The following is a 24,439-nucleotide window of genomic DNA, read 5'->3' as shown; positions in this document are numbered from 1 at the left end:
CGCGATGGGCCGGCGCCGGAAGGACCCGCTGCGCTGGCCGCAGAGGCTGAGGCGCGTCCCGGGACCGGCCGTTTATGGCGGCGCTTGCGGCTTGGCCGCTGACTGTGTGAGGCGCTCGCCTCCTCCCCGCCACCGCCGGGCTGCGGCGGAGCCGTTCCCGCTGCCGCCGCCATGACCGAGGAGCCGTACGAGAAGTTCCTGGCCCCCGAGGAGCCGTGCCCGCTGCTCTCGCACCAGCACCCGCCGCGGGGCGGCAGCTTGAGCCTGAGCGAGGAGGGCTGTCTGGACGTCAGCGACTTCGGCTGCCAGCTCTCGTCCTGCCACCGCACCGACCCGCTGCACCGCTTCCACTCTAACAGGTCCGCTCCGCGGGGACTCCCGGCCGCTGCCCGCCCGGCGGACCGAGGCGGCTGGGCGGCGGGGGGCCGAGAGGGGCCGGGGGGCACGGGGCTGAGGCGGCATCCCCTCACCGGGCCCGCCGTCGGGCCAGCCCTGAGGCGGCGGCGGGGTCGGAGCTGCCCGTGCCGTAGGGCCGTGCCGCCTCCCCGCGCTCCCTGCCCGGTGTCACCGTGCCCCGGCGGCGGCTGCCCCAGGAAGCCCCCTCTCAGGACCCTGCTTGGGTCACGCATCCCTTGGGCAGGGCTGTGCGTGAGCTTCGTCTGGTTCTGGCTAATAACGTCACAGTGTAATCAGTGTGAGCTTAGTCGATTTTTAAGATGTATTTATTCCTTTCCAAATTTCTTACAACAGCGATTTGAGTGCTGTAGGATGGGCAACTAGAGAGCAGCGTGCTTTGAAAAGCAGGCCTTGTGCGGACACCAAGCAAACCCATCGAGGTTCAGAATGAGTCAGGTGGCTTGGTGACTCTGCTGATTCCTGCAGAAGGGTTTCCATCCCATGCTACTAATTAAGGGCAGATTATTCTGTCTAATTTGTAGAAAAGGCCTATTCAAAAAATGCAAATGCAGCTCTACAAAGAAATTCCAGTTGTACTTATAAAATCAAACCCAAACAGTCCTGCTTACCTAACAACCTAATTCTGCTACTATTTATGCATAGTATTAAGCTTGAGTATAGCCACAGCTTTTTTTGAGAACAATTTCTTAGATTTCAGTCTTGAACATACATGTGGGATAGTTTTAGTTATTGTACCAGGTTTGCAAGATACTTTTACTGGTTTTTAGTATTTCTACTACACCATAATGAAGAGTTAATTATAAGGTAACTTTCCAATTGAATTTGTATGAAATCATGGGAATTACACTTTAAAAGTGTCATTCACAAGGGCAAGCCCTTAATTATAGATTCTTAAATGATTCAGCATGAAGAGCCTGATCGAATATGATACACTTGCATGATCTAGTTCTTGTATTGTAAGACACGGTTGTGACATGAACAGTAAGACATATTGGTGGCATATCTCTAAGATGAATGTGCAATATTCACCAAATTTGCATTTATTTCATTTTGTATGTTTCTCTTTGAATTGTCTTTCACTTCCTGAGTGCATTATTCAGGCTTGCTCATTTTACAAGCTCTGGTTTGTAACCCTGGCATCTTCAGTGGGTATTTCACTTCTTTGGGCAAGGACGTGCCCTGTCTTGCACTGATTAATCCATTGGAGATGCACCACTCAGTCTGTGGTGTTCGCATATTTTTTAAAGTTACGAGTAATTTTAATGTAGTTCCCACTTCTTGTTAATCCAGTTCACCTGAGCAAGTACAGCAGCCCCCCCCTAGGTATGGAAAGGCGAGTGCTGCCTGCCTGTACCTGTGATGATACTGCATACCTGGAGTATCTGTGTGTAGCTGGTTGATGGTAGAGCCTCTGTACCTTCATCCTGTGTTTTGATGGGTCTGGAAACTTTTGTCTAATCTGTCTTTCCTTTCACTGGTATATCATGAATACTGAAACCGTAGTAATGTTCAAAAGCATGCTGTGTAACCATGCTGATATTCCATTCTGTACCAATTGATTGCCCTGCCCACAAAAGTCTGTACCAGTAAAACATCGCACGTATATAAGAGATGCAGAAAGGGAGGGAGGGAGGGCAAGATGTCTTGAATCTTCTAAAAGAGAAGTTTTTCAGATGTCTTTAACATTGGATAAATTCACTGCTGGCCAAATAGATGTGGGAGTGAGTCCATCACAAAAGTATTTAGTCAACCTGGTATGCAGCTTAAATAACGATGGTGAGGACCAGCCTTTCTGGGTGATGGCATTGCTCAGCTTTTGCACTTGGATAGAGGGATGTTTTTCTAGTTAGCAGCAGCCTGATGGAACAGGACTTGATCGCATGGGTTTGTGTGGTGAATTTTAGAAGCCCTTTTCAAATTGTTTTGGCCATATTGCAGTGCTGTGCTGACTCATAGTTGTCTCGACCTACTTTTCACCAATATGTAAAATAAATCCAGATATGGAGACTGACTTCATGAGCTTGTTAAATTCTGGCTTACTCTTATTAGAGTGAAAAACCTGTTTTGTGAAGTTTGAGTCCTCAATTGCTTTCCTTTAGCAACAGCATTAACTAGCTTTTTAAATGAAATTCTGAGGGGGAAAAAATGTTTACTTTTGGCATGGTAGGACTTTCACACAGGTCATTTTCCCATCTTGCACTGTCTCATTCCAGCAACATGTCCACTATTTTTTGGCATTCAGAGTAGAAAATAGTGAATAATAGAGCCTTGGGTGTATCCATAATGTATTTCCGTACTAAGCCTTTGTTTTGTGTGGGTTTATCAAACTAGAATTTCTTTTTGACTCCTATTTGTCCTGGAGTCCAATTGATTTACTTCTTAGTTTTGCTTATTTCAATTTACATAGAAGTTTAAATATCCCAACATGGGAAATTACATTTTTAATTCAGTGTTTTTTAAAAAAACAACCAAACAAACAAAAAGACAATTTAGACACTACAGAAATCATGGCTCTGGGGTGGAAACGGTTAATATATTACAATAAAGGAGTAATTATACTAACTGTGTATGGATTTTTGCCTTACCACTTTTAACATTGAATTCTCTTTTGTGTTGTTTATGGACCTTTAAAAATATTTAAAAATAGAATACTTCAGTTTACATAATTATAACTTATTTCAATAAAATCAAGGTATAATGTTACTGACAAGCAAAGTGAAGATAGTTTTATGAGGCTTAAAAGAAATAATCATTTTTCAGGACACATGATGCCAATATGTTTGCAGCTTTATTTTATCCTGTTTTGCAGGTGGAACTTGACGTCTTGTGGAACCAGCGTAGCCAGCTCGGAGTGCAGTGAGGAGCTGTTCTCATCGGTTTCAGTTGGTGATCAAGATGACTGTTACTCGCTATTGGATGACCAGGAGTTCACCTCTTTTGATTTGTTCCCTGAGGGTAGTGTCTGCAGTGATGTCTCATCTTCTATAAGCACATACTGGGATTGGTCAGACAGTGAGTTTGAATGGCAGGTAAACCAGTTCCACTATAAATGTAAAATTTTGTATAGGCTATTAAGTGCTGGGTTTAGCCTTAATTGGGAAGTCCTTAGCGTTTGTTTCTTGGTAACTGCTGAACATAAGAGCAGATATCTGAATCTTCAGTGATAAAATGTTTTGTTCCATTTTATTCCAGCATTCTTAATCTGGAGGAGAGAACAAAGGTCAGCTCTTCAAAGAGAGATGTTTGCATATTATGGTAGTTTGGTTTTAGTGACCAAGATGTGTCTTGTAGCCATGAGCTTAGGTCCTTTGTACTGAGGATCTTCCCTGCTAATGAAATCTGGTTATACGTGTCTGCTTCCAGTAATTTGGTCCTATTAAATCTTCTTTTGGAATGGAGCTGGCACCTAGGTAAAGTGTAGAATCTCTTGCCGTAGCCTATGTCTATCTTTTTTTCTGTGCTTGTAAGAGTACAAGGCTCACTTTATCTCACCAGGATGGGAAAAGTATGAAAGTGAATCACATCCTCCTTTTTCCTAGTTTATTGGGTGCTGTTCTGCTCAAGTATCTCTAGTTTGTGGTAGTCGTCTTTGTTCAGCAGTTTTTCAATTGTAATATACAAATATTTCTATATATTATAGACTTAAACTGACTTTTTATATTATAGACCGAAATCAACTGTGAACATATACATAACTTTGAAATAGGAAACGTGGTGCTTCAGAATATACCAAGGAATACTTTTAAATTTTGTCATAAAACTTAGTCAAAGCATGTAGAGTCTTCTAAGTGCAGTATAAGGACTGAAAACTCTGATTTCAAGAAAGCACGCATCCTGTTCCAGAATGAAGGAATGATGCAAATAACATGGACTGAGATTAGTTCTGAATTTCTTACTGTTTTATTCTAACTGCTAATCTCTGTGTATATTGTATCACAGAAGTTACAAGTGCATTTGTATAATGCAGCCTGTAGGAACAACTCGGATTGGATCCCATTTCCCATGTCTTAGTTAGCTGACAGCGTTTTTGATTAGTAACTAGCCTTTTTTATTATTATTTGTTTTTTAAAACAAGTATTTCTTAAGAGACATACTTGATTGGACTTGTAGAATTTTGGAAAGACTGTTTTGTAGTTCTTCATGGTGTTATCTGGCAGAATCTGAGCATGAGTAATCCGACTCTCACACTTTAACTGGAAGTGCACTCAGAAATTACATACCAGTTGTATAAATGAAGCTAGCTAAAATTCTGCAGTTGCTTCCAGGAAAATGACAGTGATTTTAATTGAGTTGTCTTGTGTAATTATGGGGTGTGGTACAAATTACAAACCTACTTTGAAATGATCTTCCTTAAACTAGACTTAAGCTCTAAAATGGGAGGTTTAGATTTGGATTGTAGTGGACAGTTTACACTGGTGGAGAAGGGAAATAGTTGAAGTGCTACATCATTCTGCTGTCGTCTTAAATGCGAATTTTTGAAAAGAGGATTGATAAGTAGAGAATAGTGTGAATTGAGTTTCCTGCACTTGCTGTTTGTTGGAAGATTCAAAGGAGTACTGCAGTGTTATGAGTAATTATTAAGAAGTTGCTAGAGTACGTAGCTAAGCAATGCTTTGCTAATTTGATGATATGTTTTGAATTGTTAATAGTGTTAGAATGACTTTAAATCTGCATACTGTATTCTAAGTCTTTGTTCTTTGTCTTGCATATTACAAGTTGCCTGGCAGCGACATTACAAGTGGGAGTGATGTACTTTCTGATGTTATACCTAGTATTCCAAGCTCTCCTTGTCTGCTTCCGAAAAAGAAAAACAAGCATAGGAATCTTGATGAACTTCCATGGAGTGCAATGACAAATGATGAACAGGTGAAATTGACTTTTCTTCCTATGTGAAAACTGTAATATACAGAAGAACTTTCAATTAGTGCCACACCTTAAAAGACATAGTGATTACTGTAGGTGTAAATGTAGACATATGCAGTACTGCTTGATTCTTGAAACCGAGTCTTGTCTTTTGCATCTGTAGTAGGCAGTTTAACATGTACTTAAGTTTTCACCCTGCGTTTTTGAGGATACTCAATGAGGCTAGGATCGTAGGAAATGTGATATTTGAGCACATTTTAATCTGTTTGTCCTTCCTTTTTTCTGTCACTCATTTAGAATCAATAATACTTTAAAATGACCTGCCTTTCTTTGGGTCCTAGGTTGAATATATTGAATATTTGAGTCGCAAAGTCAGTACAGAGATGGGCCTTCGAGAGCAACTTGATATTATTAAAATTATTGATCCTGCTGCTCAGATCTCACCTACAGATAGTGAATTCATTATTGAACTGAACTGTCTCACAGATGAAAAACTGAAACAGGTGAGTTAAGGTTTGCACATATGACTTTGGGGTTTCAGCATCTGAGGTGTCTTGCAAAATCTCTTATGGAGTTCTGATTAACTTTTATACATGATCATTAGATATAGGGAATACACTAGAGCACAATATCGTCAGTGAGGGAAATGAGAGTTCAAAAGCATATTGTAGATGTTAAACTTTTATATGAAAAACTGTGGTTATATATTCTCAACATGCGTTAAGCCTAAACTGACGTGTGGGTAATGAGTAATGCTGTGGGCCCAGTATTGCTTATGACAAAGCATATTTCACTTCATGGCCATCAACTGGTTGGGGATCTTCATTTGCTCGCTGAATATAAACTAGCATTTAAAACTCCAAAGGATTAGAATTCATTGGGGAAGACCATAAATTTCATGTAAAAAGGGATACAGAAAAATGTGGTTTAAAGATATTACCAAATAGAAATTATAGCAAAGAAGTGTATCTGGTCGGTATGGTAGATGTATGCTACTGTCTTCTTAGTCTTTGTACTATTGCGATGTGTTGTTGGGAAAAGATGCAGTATCCAAACAAGCTGACCTCCTCAGTGTTACTCTTTATTTGTGATTATGGTGAAGGCAGAGATTGAAAATGGAAAACATTCACTGCTCTTAATGGGGTTGGCCTACTTCATAGTTCAAATGTTGTATAAGTATTCATCTTAAAGTAGAGAAGTACCGCTTTTCTTACAGCCGCTTTTGTTTGAGTATACCTAGCTAAATAAAGGGTGTTGATACATTAGGTAAACAACTTAGCTCAGTTGAACTTGACTGATATTCCTGTTTGGTGTTATAATAATAACTTATTGTTACGTAGTAGAAAACTTGTGAGACAAGAGAGGGGGGAAAAAACCCAAACCTTGTTACTTAGTTTTCTTCCTTTCATAATGAAATTAATATTAATTTAGTTCTCTTGATAACTGCCAGATTACTGGGGTTTTAAGCAGCCACAGCAAAATGTTTTAAAAGACTAACTGAACTCATCCAATAACTTGGATCGTTATTAATAGGTAAATTGTGTTTTTTCCATGAGAAGGCGTATCTCTATATAGTATTTACCAGACTTTAGTAATTCTGCTGCCTCTGTTCTGAAGGTGAGAAACTATATAAAGGAGCACGGACCTCGTCAACGGTCTGCAAGGGAAAGCTGGAAGAGGAGCAGCTACAGTTGTGCAAGTACCAGTGGTGTGAGCGGTGCCAGCGCCAGCAGCAGCAGCGCCAGCATGGTCAGCTCAGCAAGCAGCAGCGGTTCTAGTGTTGCTAACTCCGCTTCAAACTCCAGTGCCAATATGAGTCGAGCGCACAGTGATAGTAATTTGTCCACAAGTGCTGCAGAAAGAATCCGGGATTCAAAAGTAAAGTTTCTAATTATGTACATGTGAATTAAGCTAACTTGTTAAGGTTGCTTATATGATCTTAATTGGTATATTTGTACTGAAGGAGCATGGTTAGTAACTGAGGATCTGCTGAAGTTATCTAGCTAAACCAGTGCTGACTGTTTGCTCTGATGTGACCATAAGGAGTTTAAACTTGTGCTCTTCCCATTGCTTCTCTTCTAAGTGAAAGCCTGATGTTTGTATGTAGTAGATCTTCTCATTACTTTTATTTAGAATAAGGCGAGTGGGGGTTCAATAAGGGTTTATACATCTAAATTAATTCTTCGAATGAACACACAGTTTTAGCAAAAAAATTTATTCAAGATTGAGCAACCTAATCTAGGCATAATTTCTGAGTAGTAAAGGCTGTCTTGGTTGTGGTTTTTTTTTCCCAGCTAGAAGTTTTATCAGGTGTTTTGAATCTTCTTCAGTTTATTCTTCCAATATGTCTCATGAGATTACTTGGTGAGGAGTGACCTACTGAAGCACGTTTCAGTTAAAGTAGTACTGTGGCACTTGTCCTGTCTCCGTAATTTCAGTTTCAAGTGTGGAGGAGAGGAGCAGTTCCTGCTTGCTTTTCATCAGCTCAGGTTGTTATTGTAAGACTGTAATATTTCCCCTGCAATAAAGACTATTCTGATCAATGACTCAGCTCTGCAACATCACAGAGTGATGATGTGCCTCATAACTCAGATGTGGTAAATAGTCTTGATGTTTTACTATTAGGTACAATTTTGGATGAATGTTTGTACCACCTCTGAGAATTCATTTTAGTTATTTTTCAGAGCAGACATTATTTTAGGGGCTAACTTACATTTGCCAGCTTTAAAGGTGGTTTCTAATCTACAGAACAAAATCTTATTTTTTGTCTCTTCTGTGTTTTGATAGAAACGTTCCAAGCAACGGAAACTACAGCAAAAGGCCTTACGCAAGAGACAGCTGAAAGAACAAAGACAAGCTCGTAAGGAAAGACTGAGCGGATTATTTCTTAATGAAGAAGTGCTCTCTTTAAAAGTGACTGAGGAGGACCATGAAGGAGATGTAGATGTTTTAATGTGACAGGGGTGAATTCATCAGTGTTCTTTCTAAGCCTTAAACGTATTATTCTTATTGTTTACATATATTTCTTGACCAAATTTTCATTAGTGCTAACAGTATAAACCAGATCTTTTCTCAAGTGTAATTTTGATAAGAAGGTCCAAGTATTGAGTAACTTCAGCTTTTTGAGACTAAAGTTGCAACAAAGACTTCAGAAACTTAACTGACTTCTGAAAAGCTGCTGAATTGATACAGTTTAAGGAGATTTGAACTTGACTGACATACCAACTTACTTGCAAGACGTAAGTCTAGGGGTGCTTTTGGATGACACTAAGCATGCATTAGTATGCTTCAGCTCTTTTGTTTTTTCCAACTTTGAGTTAATATTACACTTGCCTTGTTCTGTTTTCCTTTCCCAGTATCAGGAACATTGTTTAGCATGAGGAAGAACTCTTTAGTTCTGTAGAGCTTTCTTCAGTTTTGCTCTTGGATCATACAAAATTGAAGTACTGTGATAAATCCTTTTCTAGAAGTTGCGGTTTAACTCAAACTACACAAAAAAAAAAAAAGCAGGACTTCTAATGCAGGGAATCTGTAATACAAATAATGCCTAATAATGTAGTTCTTTAGGAAGCAATTAGCATTAAAAAAAAAAAAACAAAACCAACTTGCAAGTTAGTCTTCAGAAAGTTATTTTGCTGCTCTATATCTTATAGTATGATTGTTACTAATGGTTGACCAGTACATCCCTAGTATTGCTATGAAAAGGTTCAAATGAAAACATCTTTATGCATTGAACTAACGGAACTAGTTATTGCAATGCATAACTAACTTTATGCATTGCAACTAATCTGCAATTATGTTGTCTAGGACACTATTTACAATAGTTAAAAATGCTACTGGAAACAGAAGTGCGAACAGGTGGCACACAACTTTGGTCGCTTTTTTCCCCAGAAGCATATCTAAATAGATTCATGTTTTTGGCAAGAGAACTTAATTATTGCAGCTGTGCTTTTTAATTGTATGTTTAGCTGGAAATGTGTCTTCTGTGTGGGTCATTATACCATTACATGTTTCAGAATTCTCCTTTTGTTGTCTGTCTGCTTTTGAAATTTCTCTTGCTAAGAAAATGAGGTAAAATGGTGGCTTTCAGGTCGGGATATAAAAGTAGTTTTAATCTGCTTCCTAATTCTGACAATCTTTAAGGTGACTTTTGTCTTTATCTTGGAGCTACTTGTTACAGAACTCATTTTCCCCACAGCTGAGATAAAAATGATACTTCTGTATTTCAATGTGAAACTTAAAAGAACATAAAAATATTCTCTAGTTTTGAGCTTAGGAAGTAATTTTTCATTATCTTGATGCTTTGTTACTTTCATTTTGCTCTGGTGAATTTAAGAGTTTGGCAGTTTAGTGTGTCCACAGGTGCTTGTAATGGCAGGATATAGCCCAGTCCTGCAGAATTGCATGATCAGCTTTATATAGGATTACTCTGACTCATTTTGCATGTCCTGCACAGACTTACTAGTCCTGACAGCTAAAGTATTTTTCTTTCAGAAGTGGCATTCCTTGTAGCTTCAAAATAAACTGACCAGTAAAATATCTGAACAATGGCCTCTGAAAGGGCTTTGATAAATCTGTGAGGTCCATAGTCAAACTAGCATGCATGAACTTAGTCACTCTTACTGCTGTTAGACAACAGGTACCCAGACTTGGCCACTGAATGATTAAAATCTATGTGATGTTGTTTCAAACTCGAGTGTTAGCTATCCCATATGGCCAGTTATTTGGCCACTAACCAGAAGTGACTGTTACCTGTCCGTATTTGCTTGTACTGCGCTATAGCTGGTTGACGCCTCCTTTCCTCCTATAGAAACAATATGAAAAACTTTCTAGCAGTATACGCGTTACTGAGAATTTAGATTCACTTAAATCTGGAGCTTCTTCTAAAAATCTTGGATGGAAGAAAAAATTGAATTGCTGTCATTTCAGCAAATTTCAGGGTGCAGTTGTTGAACTTTTGCACCTTACCATAGCTGTAATGGATGAATTTATCGTGAAACATTTCACTATGCGTACACTATCACAGTTCAGTACAACCTTTATTTTCTGCAGTGATTTTGAAATGCAATTTTTTTTTTTTGAAGAAAAACGCACTCTTAGCACTGTAGAGAATCGAGACTCTGAAATTAATTGTAAGAAAGGCGCAATATCTCAGCATGGTGGAGCATGAAATTGTGTCACTTCATTCTGTTTCAGCAGCTCTTCGGAGTTTAAAATCCCTCAGGCTTTGTTAGAGAAGACCCCCTCATTTTGATGAGGTACCGTTCTTTTTGGTCACCTGTCTACTACTGTTCAGAGATCATGAACTGAGGGAGGATAATATTTCCATCTTGATCTTACTGTAAGCATGTAAGTATAAATTAATCCAAGTGATTAGATGGGTCCAGTTGCTCATCTGTTACATTGGATGAAAAAGTCCTGGGTGTCACAGTAACTGGTCGTGGTATATTGTCTCCATCTGAGTACTTCTGTCACTCATGTGACAATGACAGAAGACAATGGATTTCCAGGGATTCCATGTTAATAATTTATAGCTCTGTAATCTGTCAGTCCCAAAATGCTTATAATCCAAGAATACAAAACTCTGAATGTTCTGATAAGAATGCAGAATATCATCTTGCTTACCTGAATATTGTTTCTGCCAAGTACTTGGTATCTCAGAGAATCAGGCCTGAAGTAGCTGTGGGATTCAAGAGTTCTCAGACACTTTTACGTGTTTGGGTTTTTTTCACTTTTCACATCCTTCATAGTTTTAACAACGCACTAATTTTCTGGAGGGGAGAGGTGTTTTTGTCAAATTCTTGTCCTTCCCTGCTGTATACTTACCCAGGTAAGTGGTTGAGTCGCCATCCCTGGAGGTGTTTAAAAGACGTGTAGACATGGTGCTTAGGGACATGGTTTAGTGGTGGTTTTGGCAGTGTTAGATTTATGGTTGGACTCGATGATCCTAAAGGTCTTTTCCAACCTAAATGATTCTGTGAATTTGTATTGGATACCCATGACGTTAGTCAAACTGTTAAACCTGGTCTTGCTGATTCGAGTGTTGGCCATTGTGGCTACCACTTTGTTTTACAGGAAGTTGTCTACAGATTATTTGGTTCAGGTAGACAAAGAAGAGTAACAGACTGCTAAAATCATGCATTCTTATTAGTGCTTTTTCAAAAAAGGATCAAATCTCTGCTTTTTCTTCATAGATAAAAAATGTCAAGCTTAAAAGCAAAATTGAGAGAAACAGGAAAAAGCTCATAGCTGTATGGCTCCATGGTACTGAAGCTGTATATCTAGGTGCTTTGTACCCACTATAATATGAATGTAATCAATTTACACTCTGTAACGTTAGTGGTTTGCTTCCATGGTAACTTTTTCTCTAAAAAGGCTTAGAAGGAGCACTGAAAGTCTGATTGCAATAGGACTGTAAACAACAAAGAACATTCTTTTCTAATATGATTTTAAATATGAGGAAGAAAACTAACTGCCTGACAAACCTGTCTAATTTTTGTGTGTGTATCTAATGTCATCCTTTGTCTCTGTTAAGATACTGTCTATTTTTTCTTTATCTGGGAAACTGATTAAAAGACGGTTATAGTATGCTCAGTATGGGGTGCTTACTCAGAAGAGCAAGAAAAGTCTTTATAAGACTTTCCTGGGCTTAACTTTTAGTTCTCATATTGTGGTTTGAAACCTGTGAATATCATTCTCTGGGGGGAAAACCAAACCAGCCAGCCTGCTTGATCTTATTTATATGCATTTACATCAGAGTGCATATACAATATAGAAACATATAAAAATGGCAATATTTACTGTTCATCTGCGCTGAATGGCCTGAAGCCATTTCTTTTCTTCTAGCACTCTTTCAGCTCTGAAATCATTTGATGCGTTGGGCTATAAATATTAATAAATTCTGACTGTTTTGGGGGGCTCTTAAAGTTCATTCTTAAAAGCCAGATTTTCATGGTGAATGTTGTTAGATTTATTGGTTTAACGTTCCTTAGCTTACTGATCTTGCAGTTCTTGGGCATAGAAAAGACAAGTCAATATGCAATTTTCCATTTAAGGATTGCAAAGATAGTTTATTAATCTACCAAGGGCAAATCCTATTAATAGTCAAAGCTTGTCTATTTTGACTGTTAACTCTGATTAATCATACTTGCATTGTCTCTCATCTGGCTAAACTTTAAAACATTTCCAAATTACAAATAAATTCTTCAATTTAAAAAGAAAATAATTGTAATATTGAAGCCTTGAATATAGTTCATAACCAAAGCAAGGGGAAAGTGGAGTTTTGTGATTTTTATTTTTTTTTCCTTTTTGGGGGGAAAGATGGGGGTATAGACTAGAGTATATGGTACTGCTTAAGTTGAGGGGTTTTTTTTCCCAGGTTCTCTACTAATTGTATTGCCAAAATGCACTTTTGTATAGAAAACTGTCCTCTGTACATTCTGTATCTACTTTCCACAATGTTTATAGAGATTTTTCTGAAGTTGTGAAGGATTTACTGAAAGCTGCAATGCTGGTGAATGATGCTGTTGACTTCAAGTTTTCATTGTATTTGAAAATAGTTATGTGCATATTGAAGTACAGATTGGAATTAAAATTGATGACATAGCAAAGATATTCTGATGAAACTATGCGGTAACTTCTTCTGGGCAAGGGGATTCATATATAGGGCTTGCATACTCACCATTTAGGCAGAAAGTACAAATAAAGTGGCACAAGTTAACTGTTCTTTGTGGCAGAACGCAAACCAGTCCCTCCTTAACTAGTGCGGTTTGTTATCCACAAAATCTGATCAGAATTGTTTCATAAGAAAACAATTATTCATTTTGAATGATATAATTGATCTTGTACTGAAAGCTATCTGGCCTTCTGGGCCAGAGGATTTTTTATATGTATATGCTATATACTACGTAGTTGTGGGCGTATGAAGTCTAATCGCTCACTTTCATTACCAGCAATAACTCTGAATCTTCTGCTGCCACCCGCAGTACCCATAGCCATCAAACTGCCATCTATCCTGGGACGTTGAAAATCCCTAATAGGACTTCTAAGCTGACAACCTACCGTGCTGTTACAGTTCATCATGCAGGCACCTGTGTGTCACTATTGTAAATCCAGATCTCATTTGCTGCAGCAGAAGCGGATATCCTCGGGGATTCCAGGAGTTGCAGTGATGCACACCAAGACATGCAGCACCAACGAGGACACAGCAGTGGCAATGGCTTTGCAATCAGCAGTGTCTGAGTAGGCTACAAGGACGCTTGCCAGCCTGCATATTGTGTGCGTCCCTAAACCAAATTTGCCTTCAGCATTATTGAAGTTTCAAGTGTCATATTATGAAAAATTTCTTTTCCACCTTGGAATCCATCAGAAAAACCCTGAAAACCTGAGAAGAGAATAGCTGGCATACAGTCAGAAAGTCTCCTGCAGGATCTCAGGGATCTAAACTGCCGTGTTCATCCCAGCTCAGGCTCATCAAACGCTTACAGAATTTAAAATTAAACAAATGTTACCTGTTTCTGTAGATACCAAGGGACGAAGAAGGACAGATGAGGGCAGAAACACTGCATGTCATGGCAAGTCTTGTCAAACTGCGTGAGGCTTGTAATTGTTGTGGAGTCTGTGACTGGGAGGCTGCAGAATGTAACTGCAGAAGCTATTGCTCTTGTGGTGCTTTGCCTTCACTTCAGCAACCTGCTTGTGTTTTTTGTCTGTTTTCACCAAAAGATGAGTGACAGTGCAGAGTGTTTTACAGCAAAACAAATTGAAATATTGCCAAGGACCTTGACCCATTGTGGTCGCTTGTAGTAAGGACTTATGGTGCTTATGCTTTCTGAATCACAGGGTCTCGGTGAGTGGGTCTGCTGTGCTTTGAACTTCTGAACTTTTCCAGTAAGTCCTGTTGCAGCAGTTCATTACTGAGGTGACATTTGCATGGATGAGTTGCCAGACCTCCTGGCAAACAGCTGCCTATCTGTCGAGTGAGGTATGAACCTCTTGTTATTCCTCCTTAAAGGTTTCTTCATTTATCTCTCAAGTGTATCAAGTTTCACTGCAACAAGAACATCTCATTTGATGGCCAAACACTATTTGGGCATAAGCTGAACCAAAATTTCCACAGTGGCAAAACTAACTGATGAACCTCTTTTACTAAATTGATGCCATCGGTTATGATCTTGCTGTCCTCAGCCCTCCCTCACTACTGGCCTGAACTGTACGCTTGATCCAAACATTTCCCTGTACAGCAATAGTCACAACTTGATTTCCTGAGATCCTTGTGTGTGCTCCTAATTATTCTGTGTCCTGTCAGAAAACATTTTTTTTTAATCTCCTTCCAGAATATTATCCTGTAAATGTTTTCTCTGGTGCTGAGATCAAATTTCAATTCAAATCCACGTTTCTGATCTGAGACCTCATTTAAGGCTCTTTTCTACGTGCTGCAGTGGCTTGCACTTGGCAGCACCACTGGTGTAAAAAAAAATTTGTTTCTCATAATGTAGACCACATTCCTGAGGCTAAAGTGTGATAATTCATCTTGGCTGTAGAGTCTTTCTAATGCTACTTAAGTTGAAGAACTTGCTTTATTGCCATAAAGTTTCTTGAAGAAAGATTTATTGCTCTAGCTGAAATTTAGAGTTTGACTACTAATTTGCTGTAATTTTAACGGGTTAGGAACTCATCCAGGTATGTTGGCACTAGAGGGAGCACTGTAGTCATCTTACTCGCCTTTGAGACTACATCTGCCAACGTTGCTTTGCTACGAGCACTTTATTCTGTTATGGCCTATTAAAAAAATATTAGGGGGAATTTTCTTCTCCTCTTACGCTGTTTTTGAAGGAGGATTATGTCTGTTAAGAGTTAGTTCTACAACAATAACATTTCCAGTGATTAGGGAAAAAAATTTGCTTTTTCTGTTGGTGGTGATTACTAATTCCTGCCTGGTACTGCTTATTCCAATTGGAAGTATGTTCCTGTTTAGTATTAATTTTTGTATGCGTACTATATTGCTGCTTTAAATTTCCTAGTCTCTGTTTCAAATTCAGCCTTCCTTATGTGGGCTGAATATTTTGCAGTTGAAAATATTAGGTAATGATAGAAAATAAGCAGTCATCTTTTAATCTGCTGAGTCTCATAATGTAGATACCTGGGAGGCAGGGGAGAGAAGATGTAGCCTTTATATACTGCTTCAACGGGAGCTGTTCTGTAGATAAATTGTCTTTTTTTTTTTTTTTTCCCTCGCTACTTGTTTGACAACTATTTCTATCTTTAAAAAAGCTTACTAATGCATATTATAACCGCAGAGAGCAAGTGAAGAGTTCTCCCTGGAATCTCCGGTTCATTCTGGGAAGTCAAGCTTTTAACGGTGCCGTGCAGAATTAGGAAGGCTTTGAGCTCTCACGTGTAATTGTACAGATATGCTCGTGACTGTCATCCTCTTCTATCTCTGTGTCATTAGCTGTCATAAAAACAAAATGCAAAAGGAAATAGAAGTTTTAGTCATCGAATTACTTAGACAAATTTTTGTTCAGTGTATGGCTTATAGGGTTTTTGGTTTAAAATTGTCACATTATTATAGTAGAGAGGTACTTTCTCATATTCAGCTGGGAGACTGCTGTTGGCAGGCCTTGAGCACGCTGGCTGGTTGCAGGGTGATATGAGGCAGCTTGCTGGAAACCGTGTGTCTGGCCCTTGCATTGGCCATACTCCCTTAAGAAAAAGCAGTATCTTCTCAGTTCTAAGTTCTTTTCACAGGTGCATCATCATGTTTACCTTTGCAGCATGCTTGGCTGCTGTTCCTTCAGTGTTGGGAGAACTGGTGTCACTGGCCCGGTGCTTGTGAAATCCCAGACTTTGTAAGCACGTGCACGGTATTTCTCCTGCCTTGCAAGAAGACAGGATGCTTCCAGTCATATCAGTTGGTTAAATACTGCCATCTGAGTTTAATGAGCTGCATTATACCAGTATATAATGAAAATATAAGTTGCCTTATGTCTAGCAGCAGTATGCTGCTTCTGCTGTGGAAGAGTAGAGGTGACGTGACACTCAAATGCACTTCCCCTTTGAAAACGGGGAACTGCTTTGAAGGGTTGTTAGCTCCACTGTGACCACGATATAAAGTTTTTTGTGAATGCTTTGCTTATCCCTCCTTATTGATGGCTTGTAAATGAGGAAAAATACAGAACAAATGGTCTGAAAGCTGCGCTGCCAAGTTCAAAATAGCACTTTAATGTCTGTATAGATGTCTGTCTGTAACGTGGCTCCTGTGAAGGTAACCCTTCCTACTCAGTCTCTCAGTAGCAGATTCTTCAGTCATTAATTCTAGGGCATCTCCCCCAGGGAAAATGTGTGCCCAAATAATTTAGGAAGGAGGGAGTAAGGTTTTAAATTATGATTGCAGAGTAATGAGCTTTAAAATGTGACATATATCTGTTAATGTCTGCACAGCTCTCTTAACTTGTTTTTCTTGTCACCTAGTTCCTGTCTATGCTTTCTGAAAACAGTAAGTAGCAAGTACAATGTTGCAGTTCATCACAAGAGCTGCTGAAAAGATATTTGAATTCACTGTAGACCCTCCTAGTTATTTAGGTAATTCACATTTCTTGGTATTTGTTTCCATTCTTGGGTAAAAGGCAGTTGATATAGTCCTTGCTTTCTTTATTCAGCGTAGAAATAAACAGATTAGTCCCAGGGTTTTGTTTCACCTTCCACTGGGCAGAGTAGGAGCAAAAGAAGAGCTGAGACAAGTTAATTTTAATACCTGGTCAATTTTCATGTATGGAGAGTTGCTTTCAGACATAGTTTAGATCACTTTGTAGGTTTGATGTCTCCTGAATTCAAGAGATATCGAAAGATGTAATGCACCAGTTACTATCTTGAGGAGCTCTGGAAGTAAGGAAGAACTGTTAATGACTGGTGTGTTCTTTGAGCAATAAATGCTCCACATGCGGGACAGTTTTGTGCATGTCCAAAGAGCTTGTACTTGACCTTTTTCCTGTGCCAGAGTGCAGTGGTGCATTCGCTACCTGGGTGGTACTTTTTGGCAAGAACAGCATGAGCTACGTAGCAGCTACTATAGATTATTTTTGCTGAGGACCTCACAACTCTTGGATGGTTCTGCGTGGCAACTCCTCTCTGCTCTACTAGAACATAGAGCAGCTTGGGGACATCACCACCACATCCCTTCGTTAACACTGCTACCTTGTGGAGAGTCTAACTCCAGTCTCAGTGTAAATCTTGTGTTTTCCAGATGGCTATGTGATTCCTAGTATCACAAATAACTGCTGAGCAGAGCAAAAACACTGTGTGTGTTAGGAATGTCTAAAAAGTTGTGAATTACGGTGCTGGCTGTATGACTTTCACCATACAGTCATGAGTACATTTATTATCTTCAGCTAATAACTCCCTTCTGAAAGCATAATTGAACACTAAAGTTGATCAAATTGTCATGTATTTATTTAACATTCTTTAAATCATGTTTGATATTCAGTCACCTCTGCTTTGAAATAGTCCATGTCTGGTTGTACAGGGATCCAGGGCCTATCATGTCTAGGACTGGTACAATCCTTTGCCCTGGAAAATTATCCTTTGTATGTTGGAAATGATCGCTCCAGAAACAATTTATATTGACAGATAGGTAGACAGATAAAGATATGTGCATGAGTCTATTTGAGTATTTAATTTCATTAATTTCAAGGTGAGGAAAAAAAGCGTTATGGTGCTAGCAAACCTTTATGAAGTTTGAAAGAATATTTTTTTTTCTGCTTAATTTTTAAATAAGGTGAATTTACTTACCAAATAGAAAGTATTCACAGTGTGTGTATGACTTATAAACATGTCGTTCAACAAATCCATGCACTTCCTCCTGAAACAATTTAGATCATAAAACTGTTTGTAGAAGTTACAAATGTTAGTCAACCGAAAATGAAGCGGTCTAAAATCTTAGTACAAACCCATTTGCAGACTGATAAACCCATTTGCAGACTGATAAAATGAATGTAATTTATGGTCTAGATACCTTATTGGCATACGTATTAAAATTCTGGTATATGTCTATTTTTCTTAGTATTGCATTAGCTGTAATTTCTATGTAATGCTTCAATTCATTTATATATTTGCACAACACACTATCAGATAAAAAAGTGCCAAAATGTGTATAAGGAGGTCATCACTTTAGCTTAATTGCGCACAAATTTCCTGCAGACACTGATGCTTAAGACCAATAACGAGACTGCTACAGCTAGAATAAACGCATTAGCCTATAAATTTAGAGCTTCTACCTGCTTCACAAAGGGAGAATCATCTCTAAATGAGCCTAGTAACATTGATTTGTGATTAATCATTTTACTTAGTGACTCATCCATGATCACAGTACAACAAAAATGTCATGTTTGCTTAGTGGCATTAACTCCATTTATCTTCTCTGCATTCGGAGAATTGCCTTGTTGTCAATGTGGGACTGTGAATACAGCTGAACAGTGCTGCTGTTAAAGGATTTATGATGTCAGTTTACCCAAAGCAGAGTATAGGCAAAAGAAGAAAAAAAAAAAATAATTTTTTGTTTTGGGTAACTGTTCCCTTCCTTGAAACTTAATTATTTAACTTGGTCAAGCCAAACCATTTGCAATAATGATCTTGCATCTGCAAAACAAAACTGATTTAACCTTGAAAATCAGTATTATTCTAGTTGCTTCTGAATTTTTTTTTTTAAGGCCATCTCTGCAAGTGAACAAGTACAAGTTAACAGCTCTACTTCTGAGACCATTTTGCTGTAGAGTTTGCAGAGTAAGCCCAACCCTTGCTCATTACTAGAATGCTTGGCTCGGCCACGTTACCACTGATTTCTAGTTGGACGCCATCAGAATGGTTTTCTAAAAACTGTATTGCTAAAGAGTGTTTATGGAAAGTGATAGTCATTGTCTCTACAAAAACTTTTCTTAATTGCTTTATGCTAAGAAACAGTAAACCACTGCAGGGTTTGCAGGGTCCTCCCCTCCACCAAGGTGGGGGGGGGGGGAAGTCTAACAGTAGCTATAATGTTGTTTGATAAGACATGCCCTGCTCAAGAACAGGAATCAACATGTTAGGATTCTTAATTTTTTTGTAGTATCGATGTCATAATGGTGAGGATCTGCCTCCCTTGTAGGAGATGCCTAATGTCTCATGGCTTATGTCTTGTTCTTTTGCTCTCTCCCTCGGCAGTCTGCTTTGTTGCTGTTTCTCTTTGCTATTCAGCTGTTGTGTTGAAAGTGAAGCTGCTTTCTTCAGAGTTTCTCTACCGCACTCGGCATTGCAGCACTGCAGTCTTAACCAGGGCCTCTGCTCGTTACCAAAAGTAAAGACTGAAGGCGAAGGTGAGTTGTGCTTGTATCATGCTTCAGAATAATAGAAATTCCAGCTGTGAACATGCCTGGAGAAGGATGTGAGTGTTAAGAATAGAAAACATTGTAAAGGCTTCCCAGTGGAACAAGACTTAAGAGTTGGATGATTGCTGCTATAATAATTGGATACTGTGTTTAGTGACAGAAGTCCAAAAAGGCTTTGCTGGGGTAAATATGCCCTGATTAGGTAGTACTGATGATTATTCCCATATTGTGGAAATATCTATATAGTCTATAATATAAGCTATAATTAAGCAGGCAGAAGGCACAGTATAATTCATGTTTTCTGACATGTTAGAAATATCAAAATGAAATAACAGATTGCATAGTCTAGGGCAGTACTGAAAAGGGAAAAAAAAAAAGTAATTATTTGCTAGACAAAGATTGTTAATTTTGTTCGGGACCCTAGAGAGATGTTCTTAGCAAAACAAAACCTGGATATGCAGATCCTGTAACTGAAGGTTGAAAAAGGTTAAGTTACAAATTACAAACACTGATATAGTTAGATGCTGTCTTACTCAAAGTGGTATTTTTGCTGATCTATGTATATTGCTACAGTGATAGAAGGGTTCATGGTGAGTATCAGATCTAAGAAAGAAAAAAACCAAACCAAACAGTCCAACAACCCTCAGAGGAACTTGGGTTTAAAGAGCAATATGTCCAACCAGAAGGTTTAGTGAGGATGAAGAATTCACACCTGCCCTGTAATGCCTACTCAGTCTCTAAAACGTCTGAGTTAGATCTCTATACCAGGAAATTACTTTAAAAAAATCGTTAATACTTGCATGCAGGCATAAATATAGCTTGCCTCTGGTTATGGATTTAGAGGGTATGCGTTCAGGATTTATTGTGACTGTGGAGGCTGAAAGTTATCTTTAAACAAAGAGATGCAGTCCTGCAATTTCCTAATGGCATCAGTGAAGCTTTAATAAAAACACTACCTACAGGCTTACAACCTTGGATAATATATCTGGAGAAGTGCATATCAGTGTGATAAAATTTGAATTTAAAAAAGAGCCAAGGACTCGCTGCTTCTGTGTTGTGTTGGGGTTTTTTTCTTTAACTTTACAGCTGAGGCTGCCTGCCTCGGTGCAGTTTAGTGATGATCAATGTGAACATGCTGGAACTGTTTACATGAAGTAAGCTGAATCATTCAACCTAATATTCATTTGTTTGACTAAAGCCTCTTTAGAGCCACTTGTGATCTGATGACTAACGTGGCACAAAGATGCTAATGCTCAGTGTATACATAAATCATTAACTACTTAATTTGGATTTGGAAACCTGAGGCAACAGAATGCTCCATGGAGAAGCAGCTATATTTGTCTCTCTCCATCCCGAGCCACCTGTCTCCAGAGACCTGGAATGCATTAGAAAAATAAATGTAATGACTGAACTAAATCTAGGTCCTCTGTTCCAGAAGAAAACAACAGTTTTTACAAGCAGAAAGCAGGAAAATCTAGGATCTGTTGTACTGAGACAAGATAAGCTTAAGCATGAAGATCTGGTAATCTAGGCAGTTGTGGGTTTTTTTTCCAGTACTGCCAGAAAAATAAGTAAAAGTTCAGAAGAATCTGAGGCAAGCTATAGCTTTTTAATTTATTTTTTTAAAATATTTTCGGAGGTGGTCTAGGTAAGAGTGCTTGTGGAAGAGAAAAAGGAGTTTGGGTCTCTGTTTAACTCCATACAGTAGGATTTGATGCTTTAAAGTCAGACCTGAAAGCCCCACTTCAGCAATATTTCAGCCCATTCCTGCAGGCATATTTAACTATATTTCTGTAGTGAACTGTATTGGCACTGATGAGGGAAGTGTATCTTCCAAACTGGTGAGCTCACCTCGCTAGATGCACACGATGGGAACAACTTCTGCCATTCAGAGCTGACTTTTCCTCTTCTTGTCTCTGTTACCTTGTTCCTTACCCGTGGTTATTTAGTAGAGCTCTGTCCCACTGACTAGAATACCATAAAGAATATTATTAATATTGGAGCCTAAAGGAACATGTGCAAGGGATTTTGTCTTTGTGCTGGTGCAGGGCAATAAACTTTAAACTTGATAAAGGGAAGTTTTGAGACTTGTTAAATTTTTAGGTATAAATTGGCAGTGAGAGAGAGAAGCATTTCTCAATGACTTCACTGAAAGAACGCCATCCTCTGAAGCTTTTGTTTATCTTGCCTTACTTTAATAGGGTTAGGTGGGTCTATTTAAGTCTGTTGCATACACAGAGCACCAGAGCTGCTTCTGTACCAAAGCCGGTTGATCTTATGTTCGTTCCTGAAAGTCCCAGAGGTGTTATTGCCCCATTTCATAGAGGGGAAAACTGAAGATGCTGTGAGCTGACCAGGATCCTGCCACACGTTGAGCAGAACGGGAAGCAGGAGCCTCCAACCTTCTTCCTGACTTATTTCTCTGTTCCTTCTTTAATACTACACTACTACCACATCGGACCTTTTCTTCTTCCTTTGAGTTGTTAATTTGATCCTTTTGTGTAAAGAGCATGGTAAATGAGAATCTACTGGCATGTTGCCGGTTTTTTTTTTTTTTTTTATTTGAGCCATGTTGTCACTCTGTTGTTAATGATGGAGTGGGACTGTTTCAGGAACAAGTATTTTGTTTGGTATTTTAGTAGTATGTTTAACTCAATGGAAAGCTCTATCTGCCAAATACGAACATCAGAGAGGTTTTCTATTTCGTAAAGCAGATATTTTTAAAATAATTTTGTTTTAAACATCAGGTGGGCTCATTCATTCTTAGAGAAGCGCTACTTTAAAATAAGCTGTCATTAAATATTTAAGTGTTTGATGTGTCCTAGATAAAATGTTTGCTTCACCTTTAAATATATAGTGTCTGAACTCTACTCTTTTAGATATTTATGGTAATACAAATTTGGAAAGGTGATATGCAAAAATCCCAACACGGTGTTGGAGGGCAAACAGGAATTATCATGTGCTTCAGAGAAATCAAAATCACTTTAGTATAAGGATTTTAGCAATGTGCTTTTATTTAGCTTAAAAGCTGGAGAGTGATGTTTAAGGGGAAAGTCAATATTTTCACAAGGACTTGTTTTACTTCATAATATAAAACTTGGAGATTACTTGTCAGCTACATTAGTTTTTAAAGTCTGTTTTTTATGGTGAAGTGTATATATATACACTTTGGAAGAAATAGTTATTTTTCAGGAATAGCATTTTAGTTTTATTTCAAATATTGAGTGAGGAAAGCTCCAAAGAATTTAGTACAATAAACCATTGCTATGTTCAAGACAGTAATGTAAGGGATTTTTTTGTTTTTTACAGTTGCTAATAGCAACTTATGTGGCGAACGTAAGTACAGCAATTTAAAAGGACACTGTGGTAATGTGAATTTCTTCAAGTAGATAAATACTAATGTCTTTCACCACAACATCAATGTCAGCTCTGCTCCCAGTCAAAAAGCAAAGGACAAATGAACTTACAGGTTTTATGTGCTTTTTTGAATGGAAGGGTTTTCAGAAAACTGACAGTAGCTAGTCTAGTCTGTAATTTTAACTTGATTTATTTGAATTAGTGAAATCTTCAGTAAATACATCTCAGTACACTTCTTAAATATTTCCCCAGAGAGATTAAACATCCATTTACTTTAACTCCACCAGTGCTCACAGACTTTAATTGCAATGTCTGACAAACTTCTTGAGAAAGGAGAAGTGAAGAAGGAGGAAGAGAAGGTCACTCGTGTAGAGAGCTGTTGCATTGGGTGGGAGCACTGTCTAGCACGCTTCAGCTGCTCATCTGAATGCCAGGCAAGTGTGTTCGTACAGCAGGAAGCGCAGACGAATCATTTACACTACAGATTTCTTTTATGTGTTGATCAGGAGGAGTATTTGTCTACTGTTAAAGAACTTGCCTTTCTGTGTGGTGTTCCCAGCTACTTGCTGTGTCTGTGCGCGTGTGAGAGTGGCTGCATTCATATCATTCACCTTAATCTATGTTTGGGGTGACTGGTTAAGAGGAAGAATGTTTAAAGCAAAATGCTAGTTAGGAGTCCCACGCATAGTGTCAGTGGAGTGCAGACCTGTCAGAAGAGCCTGGCAATAAAATTGACTAATTGTCAACATACATCCTTGAGGTGGAGTTCTACCCATGTTAAAATTGAAGTCAGCAGCGTAGTTGATTTTAGCCTTGGATTTAATTGCTTTTTGCTGCTGGTAACCATGGTATGGTATGCATGTTCTTAAAGAAGAATGCGTATAAAGAATATGTGCTGTTGTCTCAGCTTGAGGCTTTATTGCAAAGGCTATGGAAGTTGTCAACAGGATTTTTCCTACCCACAGCAAGGTCTGGACTTGGCAATGTCGGAATGGAAATAAAAGGCCTGTGCATTGTCTTCCTTCTTCGTCTCTGTGGAGTCCCCCACTAGCTCTCTTTAAGCCATCCTGGTTGAACTGGCAGAGACAAGTGCAAGTAACGTCCCCAACCCCTGGCATCACTGCCCTCACAAAGATAATCCCACTGGGCAAATGTCTTGGATTGACACAGAAGAATTTGCCAGAGTTCACCTTTAATTCTCTGTTTCCTGCCATCCTTTCTTTTGTTGTCCCAGGAGTTCACCCTTTAAAGTAGTAGCATCCTGGCTTCCTGGGACTTGCCTGTTCCCTGGTAAACTGAGCAACGCAAGTAAAGAAAGTAAGCTATGCTAAAGATCCCTTTTGAAACAAAAATGCTTAAGAAACAACTCTTCCAGACCGGAGGCTTCTCTGTCGATGTCACGTGCTGCAGTGCCCTCTGACTTGCTTTTGAGAGGCATGTTT

At 38.9% G+C, this 24,439-nt stretch overlaps 1 protein-coding gene across 1 annotated transcript; it reads left to right on the top strand.

Moving 5' to 3' along the window:
• Positions 1 to 32: 32 nt before the first annotated feature.
• FAM199X (family with sequence similarity 199, X-linked) lies at positions 33 to 12,894 on the top strand. Its single transcript, XM_063347026.1, has 6 exons — positions 33 to 359; positions 3,227 to 3,446; positions 5,134 to 5,283; positions 5,622 to 5,783; positions 6,898 to 7,158; positions 8,068 to 12,894. The coding sequence occupies exons 1-6, from the start codon at positions 172 to 174 to the stop codon at positions 8,236 to 8,238; spliced, it is 1,152 nt and encodes a 383-aa protein (XP_063203096.1). The 5' UTR covers positions 33 to 171; the 3' UTR covers positions 8,239 to 12,894.
• The last annotated feature ends 11,545 nt before the right edge of the window (positions 12,895 to 24,439 follow it).

Source organism: Chroicocephalus ridibundus, chromosome 9, assembly GCF_963924245.1.
Source record: "Chroicocephalus ridibundus chromosome 9, bChrRid1.1, whole genome shotgun sequence".
Taxonomy (NCBI): Eukaryota; Metazoa; Chordata; class Aves; order Charadriiformes; family Laridae; genus Chroicocephalus; species Chroicocephalus ridibundus.
This window is presented reverse-complemented; position numbering and strand designations above follow the sequence as displayed.

Coding starts and splice junctions, on each gene's coding strand:
- FAM199X (XM_063347026.1), top strand. CDS start 172: ATGACCGAGGAGCCGTACGAGAAGTTCCTGGCCCCCGAGGAGCCGTGC. Junction 3,447..5,133: donor ACAGTGAGTTTGAATGGCAG/GTAAACCAGTTC, acceptor GCATATTACAAG/TTGCCTGGCAGCGACATTAC. Junction 5,784..6,897: donor CAGATGAAAAACTGAAACAG/GTGAGTTAAGGT, acceptor TCTGTTCTGAAG/GTGAGAAACTATATAAAGGA.